The sequence below is a fragment of the Hibiscus syriacus genome, unplaced genomic scaffold, assembly GCF_006381635.1.
Source record: "Hibiscus syriacus cultivar Baekdansim isolate YM2019G1 unplaced genomic scaffold, ASM638163v2 tig00110206_pilon, whole genome shotgun sequence".
In the NCBI taxonomy this organism is placed as follows: Eukaryota; Viridiplantae; Streptophyta; class Magnoliopsida; order Malvales; family Malvaceae; genus Hibiscus; species Hibiscus syriacus.
Window position 1 is genome coordinate 213,861 of NW_024062627.1, and position 13,035 is coordinate 226,895.

The 13,035-nt window shown below is 33.7% G+C and overlaps 3 protein-coding genes across 4 annotated transcripts; 2 read left to right on the forward strand and 1 right to left on the reverse strand.

The window, feature by feature from the left end:
- The first annotated feature begins 1,341 nt into the window (after window positions 1-1,341).
- LOC120219354 (glutamine--tRNA ligase, cytoplasmic-like) lies at window positions 1,342-7,413 on the forward strand. 2 transcript variants are annotated; one of them, XM_039216171.1, is made up of 23 exons: window positions 1,343-1,634; window positions 1,727-1,777; window positions 1,876-1,947; window positions 2,030-2,129; window positions 2,297-2,392; window positions 2,741-2,802; window positions 2,890-2,997; window positions 3,081-3,173; window positions 3,811-3,963; window positions 4,042-4,097; window positions 4,271-4,361; window positions 4,445-4,531; window positions 4,645-4,842; window positions 4,936-5,034; window positions 5,186-5,317; window positions 5,417-5,553; window positions 5,697-5,796; window positions 5,870-5,965; window positions 6,187-6,287; window positions 6,398-6,503; window positions 6,658-6,747; window positions 6,839-6,968; window positions 7,184-7,413. In XM_039216171.1, the coding sequence occupies exons 1-23, from the start codon at window positions 1,503-1,505 to the stop codon at window positions 7,276-7,278; spliced, it is 2,385 nt and encodes a 794-aa protein (XP_039072102.1). In that variant the 5' UTR covers window positions 1,343-1,502; the 3' UTR covers window positions 7,279-7,413. The 2 variants fall into 2 exon arrangements, with proteins under 2 accessions (XP_039072101.1, XP_039072102.1); XM_039216170.1 differs by having other exon boundaries at window positions 1,342-1,634; window positions 3,811-4,097.
- Window positions 7,414-9,310: 1,897 nt separating this feature from the next.
- LOC120219220 lies at window positions 9,311-10,141 on the forward strand. Its single transcript, XM_039216066.1, has one exon. It carries the CDS (start codon window positions 9,311-9,313, stop codon window positions 10,139-10,141), a length of 831 nt encoding a protein of 276 aa, XP_039071997.1.
- Window positions 10,142-11,667: 1,526 nt separating this feature from the next.
- On the reverse strand, window positions 11,668-12,267 carry LOC120219355 (VQ motif-containing protein 8, chloroplastic-like). Its single transcript, XM_039216173.1, has one exon. It carries the CDS (start codon window positions 12,243-12,245, stop codon window positions 11,709-11,711), a length of 537 nt encoding a protein of 178 aa, XP_039072104.1. The 5' UTR covers window positions 12,246-12,267; the 3' UTR covers window positions 11,668-11,708.
- Window positions 12,268-13,035: the final 768 nt, after the last annotated feature.

Here is a 13,035-nt window from a genome sequence, read left to right on the forward strand (position 1 = left end):
GAAGAACGTAACATTGAGTAAATGATGGTGGATTGAAAGTTGTGTTAGTAATAGGGATGACAATGGGTCGGGTCGGGTTTTTGGGTCACCCGACCCTACCCGAGAAGAAATGATCCTCCACCCGTGACCCGACCCGAAGATATTAAGGTTTCACCCGATCCGACCCAACCCGAATATATGACTTAGAAACCCGACCCGACCCGAAATAATAATAAAAAATATTTTTATTCAATAAAAACAGTGACTTAATTGAAAAAAAATTATATATAGAGGGGTATTATTGTAATTATCCCTAAATATATAGGGAAAGATTATATATATTTTTCGAGTCGGGTCGGACCGGATTTTTTCCACCCTAAACCCGACCCGACCCGAATATATGTCTTAGAAACCCGACTAGACCCGAAACAATAAAAAAATATATATTTTTATTCAATAAAAACAATGACTTAATTGAAAAAAATTATATATAGAGGGGTATTATTGTAATTATCCCTAAATATATACGGTAAAATTATATTTTTTTTTGAGTCGGGTCAGGTCGGATTTTTTCCACCCTAAACCCAACCCGAATAGTGAATTAAAAAAAAATCTGACCCAACCTGACCTGAACCCGATTTTTTTTATAAAAAAATTCGACCCGATCGGATCGAAACCCGTCGAATTCGGGTTAAGTTACCATCCCTAATTAGTAATGATAATAAAAATCGACACTGACAATGTTAGATTATAGTGTTAATGGAAGATGATGGTTATATAATACATGGGATGAACGAAGATGTTGAAGTTTTGGTGGGGCTTTAATTTAGAATAATAGTTTAAATTTGGGATACTCAGTAGTGACAGGTGATTTAAGGGAATGATGTGAGATTTGGGTCGTTGAATTTTTTTATAAAATGATATTTGTTTTAAATATTCTTAATTATTTTTGATAATGTACGTTAAATTACTTTTACAGTAACAGGTGTTTGAATTTTTGATCTCTAAGAACAATAGCGACCTTTTAATCACTAAAATAAGTTAATTTGTATTGTGATTAAAATTTAAATAATGTGAGTTTGATATTAGAAAATAAAACTACATCATCATTAATTTTTATTTTATTAAAATAATATTATCTTAATATATAGATAAGCATAGTGACAGAAACTAGTGCCAATGTCATTATTAAAATAACAGTCGAGTAATATAATTAAAGTTAAAACTAAAATTTAATGTTAAAATTAAATAAAATGAAAAGTCAATGGTACAAATTATACACTCTCTAAAATTCAATGGTATCTATTGTAATGTAATCTTATAAAACTTGCATTTGTTAAACAAAAAGTATCGCGGATTTTTCAACAGATTCACCCATTCCTTAGTCCCTGGCCTGATTCCGTTTTCTGGTTAGGGTTTATATCTCGATTTATCCTTTCCTTTCTCTTTCAGGGCCTCCTTCATTGCTACACACTCTAAACTAATCCAAATCATCAGAAAAGGAACAAAATAATCGAAAGACAATGGTGGTCAAAGGCGAAGAATCTGACAAAATCTTAGAGCTCTTCTTGAAGATTGGTTTAGACGAACGAACTGCTCGTAACACCATCGCTAATAACAAGGTCACTGCCAATCTCACTTCCGTCATTCTCGAGGTATGATTCTAGATTTACTCTCTCTCTCTCTCTCTCTCTTTTGGATTTTTAATTTTATACTATTAATTTTTCATTTCAATTTGTTTTTTCAGGCTGCTTTAACTGACGGGTGTGACCGTACAATTGGAAATTTGTTATATACGGTAAGTTGATTTTCCCTTTTTAGTTAATTTCTGTGTTTTATATAATGTTCTTAAACATGAAAATTGGAGGTGACTTTTGCCATACATGTATCACATAGGTTGCCACAAAGTACCCTGCAAATGCACTCAAACATCGGCCAAAGTTACTTGAATATGTTGTCTCTTCCAAGGTTTGAAACATAATTTCTGTTTTCGCAATTGTTTTAGGTGGCGGATTTGTATTATTATTACTAAAACAGTATTCTTTTGTAGATTAAGACTCCAGCACAGTTAGAAGCTTCGTTTTCGTTTCTTTCGAATGTTGCGTCTGAGGATTATAAGCAGAAGGAATTTGAAGAAGCATGTGGAGTGGGTATGTCATAAAATCGTTCATGCTTATGAGATAATGTTAGATGTAATGGATATTGTTTACTAGTTTTGTTTTTGTTGTTTCTATCATCAGATCTGTTAGTTTTAGATTGGATTTTCCTTAATGCCATACAGTACCGGTCTTGCTTACTTCATTGTACGTTTTAATAGGCGTTGAAGTTTCTCTGGAGGAACTTACACAGACTGTCAATGAAATTTTTGAAGAGAACAAGGCTGCAATTTTGGAGCGACGTTACCGAATGAATGGTTTGTTCTCGCTCTCATCATCTTGCTATGTTGTTTTTCTCTTATAATCATGCACATATATATGAGGATAAAAAATGCTAGATAACATAGGCACCTAGAGAAACATGCTGGGATTGAATGTGCATGTACAAGGATGTGTGGACTTTCTACATGCACTCTCATGGAAAGTGTGATCATAGTGGCTTATAGGTTACTCCTTTATTTATCTTTTTGAAATTGGCCGTCTAATTTGTTCTAGTCTATATATTGTGGTATATGTTGCCTGAGGTTTTTGCACCTTTTCTCTCGTTTACTTGAACTCAGTATATTTTTTTAATTCTCCTTTTCATCATTTACTATCATATCTAGTTGGTGAATTGTTGGGAAGCATCAGGAAGAAGCATCCTTGGGCGGATCCAAAGATAGCTAAGGTGATTTCCTATATTTTCTAAACTGCCTCTGAAGGGCTATTAATTAATATAAAAACTCTCTGATTCTGCTCTCTTCTTCTGTGACAGCAACTCGTTGATGCAAAAATGTATGAGTTACTTGGCGAGAGGACAGCAGCAGATGATGAGAAGCCTTCAAAAAAGAAGGAAAAGAAAGAGAAGCCTGCTAAAGTTGAAGTGAGCATAACTACCTGTTTTTCGTATTTTACATGGTCGTGTTCTGTGATAATAATTTTTCTTTGACACCTCTTATTGTGTAGAGTAAAGCCGTTGTTGTTGACACTCCTGCACAGCCATCTGAAGAGGAACTTAATCCATTTTCAATTTTTCCTGCTCCAGAAGACAATATAAAGGTACATAGATAAACTAGTTACTCAGAGTTTCTATTCTTCCCTTGTCTTCTATTAATCAAAGATTCAGGGACAACATTATTCACTTCAGTAGTATTGTAACTACCATCTACTTTTTTTGTTTGTAGTTATGGTTTTATATGATTGCTACCTGTGTTTATTGGTCTAGTGATGATTATCAAAACTGGAAAATTACAAAAATAAAGGGTAAAGATGTTGTAGGATAGCAAAGTGGTTAGAGTTAAGGCCATTTTCTGATAAGAATTCTAAGAAATTTGAACAGAGAAAAGAAAATTGTTCCTTAGCTTGGCACCTGGGGTTCCTTAGGAGTCACATCTAAGTTGGATTGTAGAAATCCCCAATCCTCAAACCCAGGGTTCCTTGGGAGTCATAGCCAAGGTTGATTGCATCAGACAATCACAAGAGGACTAATGCTTAAATTTTCTGGTAATAATTCCATATCTTCCAACACAAAGAGTATTGATTTATATAGACTCCCTAATTCTAATAGAACTAGAATTGGAAAATTGAATAAAAAGAAGGGAAAATAAGGTGAGAGCTGAAGCAAAGATTTTACATGTCATATGTTATCCTTCTTTGGAAAATCAGTTGGAGTTTGTAACTTTCTTGGGGATATTAGGTGCACACAGAAGTATTTTTCAGCAATGGTTCTGTTCTAAGATGTTGCAATTCAAGGGAAAGGCTTGAGAAACACTTGAAGGTCACTGGGGGAAGAGTTTTTACCCGCTTCCCTCCTGAACCAAATGGATATCTTCACATTGGACATGCAAAAGTAAGTTCTATTGATAATTCATTCAGTGGGGTACAAACACTGTATAATGATTGTTCTAATGCTATAACTATTTCTCAGGCAATGTTTGTTGACTTTGGCCTCGCAAAAGAGAGGGGTGGATGTTGCTATCTCAGGTCAGAGTTGTTCTTTGTGCTATCATCCAGAATTTTTGAAAATAGTTTGTCTTTGTTTCTTAATAATTGATGAAACTTGTATTTTTTATTTTCTGAATGTGCTTTGCCAAGTCAAATGGATTAGTGATGTGCTTTGCTGCTTACTTTTCTAATCTTATCTTTGGTCTTTGTAGATACGATGACACAAACCCAGAAGCTGAAAAAAAAGAATATATTACTCACATTGAAGAAATTGTTCAGTGGATGGGCTGGGAACCATTTAAGGTATAACATTTCTCAACATTTTAATCCAATGTTCAGTAAAAATTCTTGGCTGATATCTGTTTGCATTGGATTCTTTTCTGTAGATATCTTACACTAGTGACTATTTCCAAGATTTGTATGAGTTGGCTGTGGAGCTGATACGAAGGGGTCATGCATATGTTGATCACCAGGTACTAATACATGATATTATCCATAACATGGAGCGCTAAATGCACACACCACTTTCTTATTTTTAGTTTGACACTTAAATCAACCAAACCAGTATTTATTCTCTTGTTGTTAGACCCCTGAGGAGATAAAGGAGTATAGGGAAAAGAAGATGAACAGCCCTTGGAGAGATAGACCAATTACCGAGTCATTAAAACTCTTTGATGACATGAAGAGAGGTCTGATAGAAGAGGGTAAAGCAACACTCAGGATGAAGCAGGATATGCAGAGTGATAACTTTAATATGTATGATCTTATTGCTTATCGCATCAAGGTAAGTGTTTATCTTGTTGACGTTTAATTACTTATGAGTCTGTTTCCATCTGCTATTATCATTGATATCCTTTATCTTGCACACTCTCTCCAGTTTACTCCTCATCCTCATGCTGGTGACAAATGGTGCATTTATCCGAGCTATGATTATGCTCACTGCATCGTGGATTCTCTTGAGAATATCACACATTCAGTATGTTTTCTTCTTTAACTATCCTAATTAATTTTGCAACATTCAAGGACATTGGTAATTTGCCTAACAGGGTTCCTTATGAAGTGTTCAGTTGATTTTTTAAATGCTTCATTCTTAAAAATATTTATACTTTGGGTTTTCTTTTGTGTAGCTATGTACACTTGAATTTGAGACAAGGCGTGCTTCATACTATTGGCTGTTACATGTACTCGACCTTTACCAGCCTTATGTGTGGGAATACTCACGACTGAATGTTACAAACACCGTGATGTCTAAACGGAAGGTGAAACAAAATAATATGATTTTTTATCAAAAGTTTATGTTTGTTTTACGGAGTTCATTAAGTTAATGTCTAACATGCTTCCACTATGATGTGATTTAGTTAAACTACATTGTGACAAACAAATATGTTGATGGTTGGGATGATCCCCGTCTAATGACATTAGCTGGTTTACGGCGTAGGGGTGTGACTTCAACTGCAATAAATTCTTTTGTTCGAGGAATTGGAATCACTAGAAGGTTGAATGTGCACATTCTCGTCTTATTCACTTGTTATATGTGTAGCGATGGTCTAGTGCACTATGTTTTCATGCATTAGAAACAAACCTGGCTTTTCATATTTGTCTAGCCTTTTGCTAATGTTTTAACATCTTGTGCCACAGTGATTGTAGTATGATTCGTATGGATCGCCTTGAGTATCACATAAGAGAAGAATTAAACAAGACAGCTCCTCGTGTATTGGCTGTGCTGCATCCTTTAAAGGTCATCTTCTAGTCTGGGTCTTCCTTTAAAACCATAGTGTCCGCCATCCACCTCATCTTCTTTTTTTTCTCAGGTAGTAATAACCAACCTTGAATCTGGGTCTGTTTTGGATCTTGATGCAAAGAAATGGCCTGATGCTCAAACGGATGACACATCTGCCTTTTACAAGGTAGGGGATACAGAGGGGTGGCTTTTTAGATTGTTTTAAATTTGAATGATTTGCATATTCCTTTATCCCCTTCAGAATCATGTTGGACTGCTATTGAGTATTGTCTGTTCATGAATCTCGCTTCAATTACAGAAGCAGATGTTAACTCCAAATTGCAATTTGCTTCAAATGCTTTTGTTATTCTAGTCAGTGATCATAACTACTTGTTCTCTTGACTTTAGGTGCCCTTTTCGAATGTTGTATATATTGAGCGCTCAGATTTCCGGATGAAAGATTCTAAAGATTACTATGGGTTGGCTCCTGGCAAGTCAGCACTGCTACGGTATCCATATGAACATAATCCCCCTCCATTCCAATTCCACTTAGATTGATATGCATTGCAACTTTGTGTAGAAAATTTTAGTTAATGTCTAGCATGATTCCATTTTGCAGATATGCATTTTCCATTAAGTGTACAGACGTAATATTGGCTGATGATAAAGAGACTGTGCTGGAGATTCGAGCTGAATATGATCCTTCCAAGAAAAGCAAGCCAAAGGTTCTTATTTGTTTTAACTATTTTGTCAAATAATTCTGGACTTTTCTAATTACACCTATATGTTCAACTCATATTTTTAAAGGGTTGTACAATATATATATATATATATTCTGCTAGGTATTATTCCTAAACGATTTTCAAAATATTTGCACAGGGGGTTCTCCACTGGGTTGCTGAACCCTCCCCAGGTTCTGAACCATTGAAGGTTGAAGTTCGATTGTTTGACAAACTCTTTAATTCCGAGGTTGGCAGTTATTTATTAGCTATTTGGATTCTTTTCAAGTATTCTGCCACATTGTAATATGAATGCTAATGACTTCCATTTATTTAATCAGAATCCAGCTGAACTTGATGATTGGCTTGCTGATCTCAACCCGAATTCCAAAGTGGTGGTACCTGCTGCATATGCAGTACCATCACTTTGGAATGCTGCCATAGGGGACACATTTCAGTTCGAAAGGCTAGGTAGGTTTAACCAAGACATTGATATTATATTGTTGTATGCACAGCAGTCTCGTTCTCAGCATGGCATGGTGACACGAATATGATTCATGTTCTTGGTTCTTATTTATTTTTGGCACTTACATTATAGCGAGTTATAGATGTTAAAAGTTTTATTATTATTGTTATGAAGTTTATGGTCCATTTGTGCAACTACTTATTTTGGTTTGTAATTTCAGGGTATTTTACCGTGGACAAGGACTCAACTGCAAGAAAACTCATATTCAATCGTACGGTTACGCTCAAAGATCCCTACGGTAAGGCTGCAAAATAGGTTTTCACACATTAAGAATGCAATGACTTACGAAAGGTGATATCGTTATACAAAAGATATTGACAGATTTAATACAGTTTGTTCACTGCCAAATATCGTTTTTAGTTTTCTTTATACAAGTACGTTATTTCAATATAATTTGGAATTTTTTATACTTATTAATATTTGATTGATTAGTCGATTATTTAAGGTTAGATATTTGCAGTCATATTATAGAAAGAATCTAGTTTATTTCATTCACTCGAGGTCATAGTTTAGATAATTTTTATTTATTTCTTTTATTATTATTTTAAGTTCTCCAATATATAGCTAAATTATATATTGAGTTAATTGCATCACATGTCCTCGAATTATGATCCATATTTTAAATAAGTTCCTAAACTTTTAAACATTCTAATTTCATCCTTGAATTATGATTGTCATTCCTCAAAACTTTTGAACATTTAAACTTCGTTCCAAACTATGACCATTCTAAATTCATCCCTAGATTTTTTGAACATTTTAATTCCATCCCAAACTATACTTGTATACTAATCACAACTCTTGTTAATAGAATTGTTAAGTCTAATTATATTATTTTATGTTAAAAATAAAATAAAATTTAGGTTATATCGTGGTTGAAATTAATTATTTATTTAGGTCAGTTTTATGTGTTAGTTTTATGTGTGAGTTGTTTTGTGAAAGATTCGTTAATGTATGAATGAAATCGATTCGATACACTTTTTTCCTCCTCCTAAGTTTAAGGAGGTTTTTTAACGAGGTCTTTATCGATGTTTTGTTTTGTATGTATCAATTATATGAATCACACAAAATCTCCTTTAAAAAAATGATAATAATAAATTTTATGATATAAATCACTTGAAATACATTTTTGGAGCGCTTCATCTATCATTTGATATCGAAGTTGGCTCTTAAACTTCCCAACTTCATGTTTGAATTAAACGCATTTGATGGGGTGCCATTCAAAATTGACTAGAGAAGTGATAAAGATGTTCAAACCAGTTAGAGTTTGCACTAGATCAGATATGCCTACTTTTACCATGTATTTGGGAAGTCTACGAGCCTTAAATACGGTATCAAAATTATAAAATAAAATACCGTAAATAATTTTGAACTGGCGTTTGACTTCTACAATTTATTTTAAAAGGTTGAATCTCAAGATTCAAATAGAAACATATTTGTTATAATAATATATAAATTATTATTTGATACATAAATTTATAATAGACAAGTTTATGTAAATTAACCTTTAAATCTAAAACGTTAATCTTAAAATTTTAAACACTAAATCCAAACATTAAAATTTGAATCTTAAAATCTATATATGTAAATTCTAAATCTTAAACATAGAACATATCATTCGTGTGTAAATCAATATTCACACAACTGAAGCCCTTAAACAATCTTAATGATTAAAGAAAATATTATTTTTTTTAAAGATCATAAAATCGAGTAATTGTGTCTGTAAAGCAGCGTTATCAATTATTAAATTTTTTTTATTTTGAATATATACTATCTTGTAAACTATGCAAAAAGTTACATAATAATTTACAAATAAATAATTTTTCCATAATGTATAAAATATGTAAAGCATTTATCACATGATAATTCCAGGTAGAGCTCATGAATCACAGTAGCCTATCAAGTATGAAACAGTAGAGAATTCGAAAGGATAGGCTTACCATCACACAACTCACCCTACACAATTCCATCAATATAATAATTTGTTTCCCTCAATCCCCTACTCATTTTATATTACAATCAAATCTTTTTATTAAAAAATATATATTTTAAATAATCTTCTCATCAGTCTTGAAGTTAAACAAAAACATTGTCAAAGTTGTAATAACGTGTACGATTATTAAATAATATTAAACGAATATTTTGAGATTTACAGTAAGTTTCAGGGAAGGACCATGCATTGCTTACTCATCATATCCATTCCAATTGATTGTTATATATAATTCCATTTCCTTCATCATCTTGTTTTATTATAATCTCCAAAACTCTTGGTAACATTTGTAAACAATCCATGGAAATTCCGATTATCAACAAAATAAGTGATTTTGAAGATGCCTTAAGCTCTCTTTATGTGCTTTCTGGGATTCAGAAAATCTATGAAACCCATAGTTTTCTTAAGTGGGGAACTTTGATTCTTGCCCTAATAGCTTCCTTGTTTACCATTATCAATAAACTCAAGATTTTGATCATCAGCCCACACCATTCTTTGCCATCAGAAACTCTTCTTTACGACACAGATTTCGACTTTGACAGTGACAGTGACATTGATTCTTCATCGGACGACGAATCAGAATACGATGAGCCGTCCACTTCCCACAACCGGCGACGAGTTGAAGAATATTTTCGGGTTCGGGATTCCGGCTCCGGTCATTTTGTCTGCGACGAGTGGGAAGACAGTTATTTCACCGGCGGGAAAAGTGTGGTGAAGCTATGGGAAAACCTAGTTTTAGAGCTCGGTTTCGACGTCGATGAAAGCGACGACGTTAACAAAGGAACGAATATCGCTTCCATTCTCAGCGGAGAGCGCGGCTTTCAGGCGATTTCCGCGCCGTTCTCATCGCCCGCGGTTGTCATTTTTGCTGGCGTTGCCTTATCGTCTCGACGAGTCGCTGTCGGAGCGTGGGACACGCGCCTTTGTCGTCGAGTACCTGCTATTGTAGCAGAATGGAGGCCTAAACAATCACATGAGAAAATCGCAGCGGTCGATGTGGATGACGGGGTCGAGAAGGTTTACACCAGAGGTGACGTCACGGGGAAGTTGACGGTGGGTGATATGAGGACGGTGATATCGTCGTTAAGGAACTTAACGGAATATGAGGATGATATCTCGGTAGGATGCTGAGTCTGACCGAAGAGTCGGTTGACCGAGTTAACACGTTCATTTATTTATTTAGAAGTGATAAGACTTTGATTAAATGTAAAAATTAAATAATTAGATTTGCTCCGAATGCTCGAATCTAGTTCACATGTAAAATTACTTTTTACAAATTTCAAACTCACGCTGCTTCCATGGTTCGTTTGTACATGTTCTCTAATTTCTTTTATTTAATTTTCTTTTTCGTTGTCTATTGATATTTACTAGCACACGACAAGACTTTGATTATTTTCATCGTCCTTATAATGTAAGAAAAAAAGTTTAATTTCGTCGTTTAAATTAAAGTTTTATTTGTTTTTTCTCTTCAAATGATTTTAAATAATTTAATTATATATATATTAATTAATATTTAATGTGCAAAGAATGGACTTATTATGAAAAAATAAATTATTTTATTATCAATATATCAAATAATAATTCTGCGTTTGAGCCAAATATCCTTAAATTTGAGAATTAAATATGTTAAGAAGCTCTTTACATTTGAGGTCGTTGATGGTCGATCATTTTGTTTGTCTAGTAGTTGGTTCTGTTTTCCTTAATGAACATGTAATATTTTTTTGAATAGGACGGCTCTAATTTTAATTCACAATTAGGCCAATTAGTTTATGCTCAATTCTGCATGCAAGTGTTCACCAAACTTATTTCTTTTCGGCTTCAATCACAAAAACCATCATCATTAATGGGGAAATGATTCATATAATGCAACAATCTAAGTACAAGAATGAATGGATGCCATTAAAGTCGATATTGAAAAAGCTTTTAACAGATTGTGTTGGAATTTCATTTAAGATACCCTTAAAAATGTTAAACTTGTATCGCATCTCGTTCGGATAATCATGGCATGCATTACTTCTTTCACGATGCAAGTTCAATGGAACAATGAGTATTCTAAATCCTTTCGTTTCTCTCTGTGGCAAGTTGGGCGTATCTTATTTTGATGCCTCAATCTCTCTTGCATCTTTCACGAGCTTAGTTGACGTTGCAAATAGACGTAAAATTTTATATCTAATATGATTGTTGATTTCGTTTCAAAGCTCACAATAAATTCATTAGATAACATGGTCGTCTACGAACGTCCTTCATCAAATTTAACAACTCTCCATCACCATGACATGAATGATTTTGTTAATTTTTTTAATTACATGTATTAATGTAAATTATAAAATTAATTAAATTCTTTCATTAAATATCTAATTTTGTTGGAAATGATTTTTTATTGAGTGTGATACTGTGCTGAAGCTTCTGTTTTTCTTGATGGTTTCACGTATTACAAAACCATAATGGTAAAGGCAAGCACACAGGTTTTGAATATTAATAACTAACCACCATGTTTGACAGTAATAATACTTTAACAAATTGAGAGGCAGCATGCATGTTTTAGACTACAGGTTTGATTTGTCGGGATCGATCCAAGTAAGATTCAATCAGAAAAAATTACAAAGAATAAACCAGAAACTATGAACATCAATTAAACAAGAGAGAATGTGAGATCATTGCCTGCAAAACAAGTTCAAAGAAAAAACCTTTGTTTTTTTCAGTAATCTGGGAGCCCTTTCATGAATTCCAGCAAAGTTGGTGAGTTCAAAGTCCCCGTATCACCAAACTTACGAACATTCCTCGGTGAGCAGAAGAAATCCGTCGAACTCGGCGTGAAGAGAGGCATATCAGCGAAAAAGGGTTTCATTCCACCGACACTCGCCGTCGTAGGAACATCTCCGACACTTTCATCTGTAATTGCAGAACAGGATTCGTTGTCTTCCTGTCTGATGTTAATCTCGTCGTTCTTCTTAGGTCGTGACGGCAGCACCGCCGCAGTATCTTCATTAGCTTCGCGATCCGATCTGGACAACCCTGTAAGCCTTTGAACCAAGGCCATGAAATCCCGAGCTTGCGTGTGGATGATCTTGGGCGTGTGCGTGTAAGTTATGACCACACCTTTCCGCCGCTGCTGCTGCTGCTTTTGCTGATCAGCCGATGAAGATGACTTTTGAATCAAATGAGACTCTTTGTTTATGCTCAATGGAGACGGACGAACTCCGTTCAGCATCATTTCTTTTCTGGGAGGACTCATCGTGCAAATAATGATTTTGTCGGAGGATCGAAAACCTGAGAAAGTTGAATTGAAGAAACTCTTCACAACTTGGTGAAGTTAGAGAGAAAGGCCTATATATAATTGTACGTGTAGAGAGATGAATATGGAGGCCAAGCCAGCGAATTCTGACCGTTGACCAAAGGAATGAGAAAGATGTACGTGTAAAAGGATATAATATTAAGAGTAAACTACAACATTAGTCATTAAATTATTACTTATTTTATATTTAAGTCACTGAACTATTTTTCTTTAATAAAACGTCACAAATATTATTTTTTTAGTCCCCGGTTTAAATTTTTAAGGATGATACTTGCTCTCTCCTCATTAACATCTCACATATATGTGTAAAATTCATGATGATATTAACGTGTCACCATAAAATAATATTATATCATTGTTGAAAAAACTTATAAAAATATCACTTCAGTAGTTCTGCTTATTGTTTAACGATATGTAACTAAAATGAAAATAAAGCTAAATTTTAGGTATGATTTTAAAATAAAAAGTAATTTAGAGACCATAACAGCATAAAGTGATAGATAAAGTAGTAAACATGTAATTTACCCTTAAAATTTTAGGGTAGGAAAAGAACATGTATGTTTAAGGGTGACATAAATTAATTGTCAGATATCAAATTCTAATTATATCTAAATTATTTTATATCAAAAAATCTACATGTCCAATTATTTTTACGCTATATTATATTTTGATTATTGAATTTTAAAAAAATGTTACTTGAGTATTTAAATGTTGTCTTTTTTAATTCTTG

Bases quoted from the DNA above. Each gene is read 5' to 3' on its own strand.
- LOC120219354 (XM_039216170.1), top strand. From the start codon at position 1,503: ATGGTGGTCAAAGGCGAAGAATCTGACAAAATCTTAGAGCTCTTCTTG. The intron at 4,532-4,644 runs GTACTAATACAT...TCTTGTTGTTAG, and splicing joins ATGCATATGTTGATCACCAG to ACCCCTGAGGAGATAAAGGA. The intron at 5,035-5,185 runs GTATGTTTTCTT...TCTTTTGTGTAG, and splicing joins TTGAGAATATCACACATTCA to CTATGTACACTTGAATTTGA.
- LOC120219220 (XM_039216066.1), top strand. From the start codon at position 9,311: ATGGAAATTCCGATTATCAACAAAATAAGTGATTTTGAAGATGCCTTA.
- LOC120219355 (XM_039216173.1), bottom strand. From the start codon at position 12,245: ATGAGTCCTCCCAGAAAAGAAATGATGCTGAACGGAGTTCGTCCGTCT.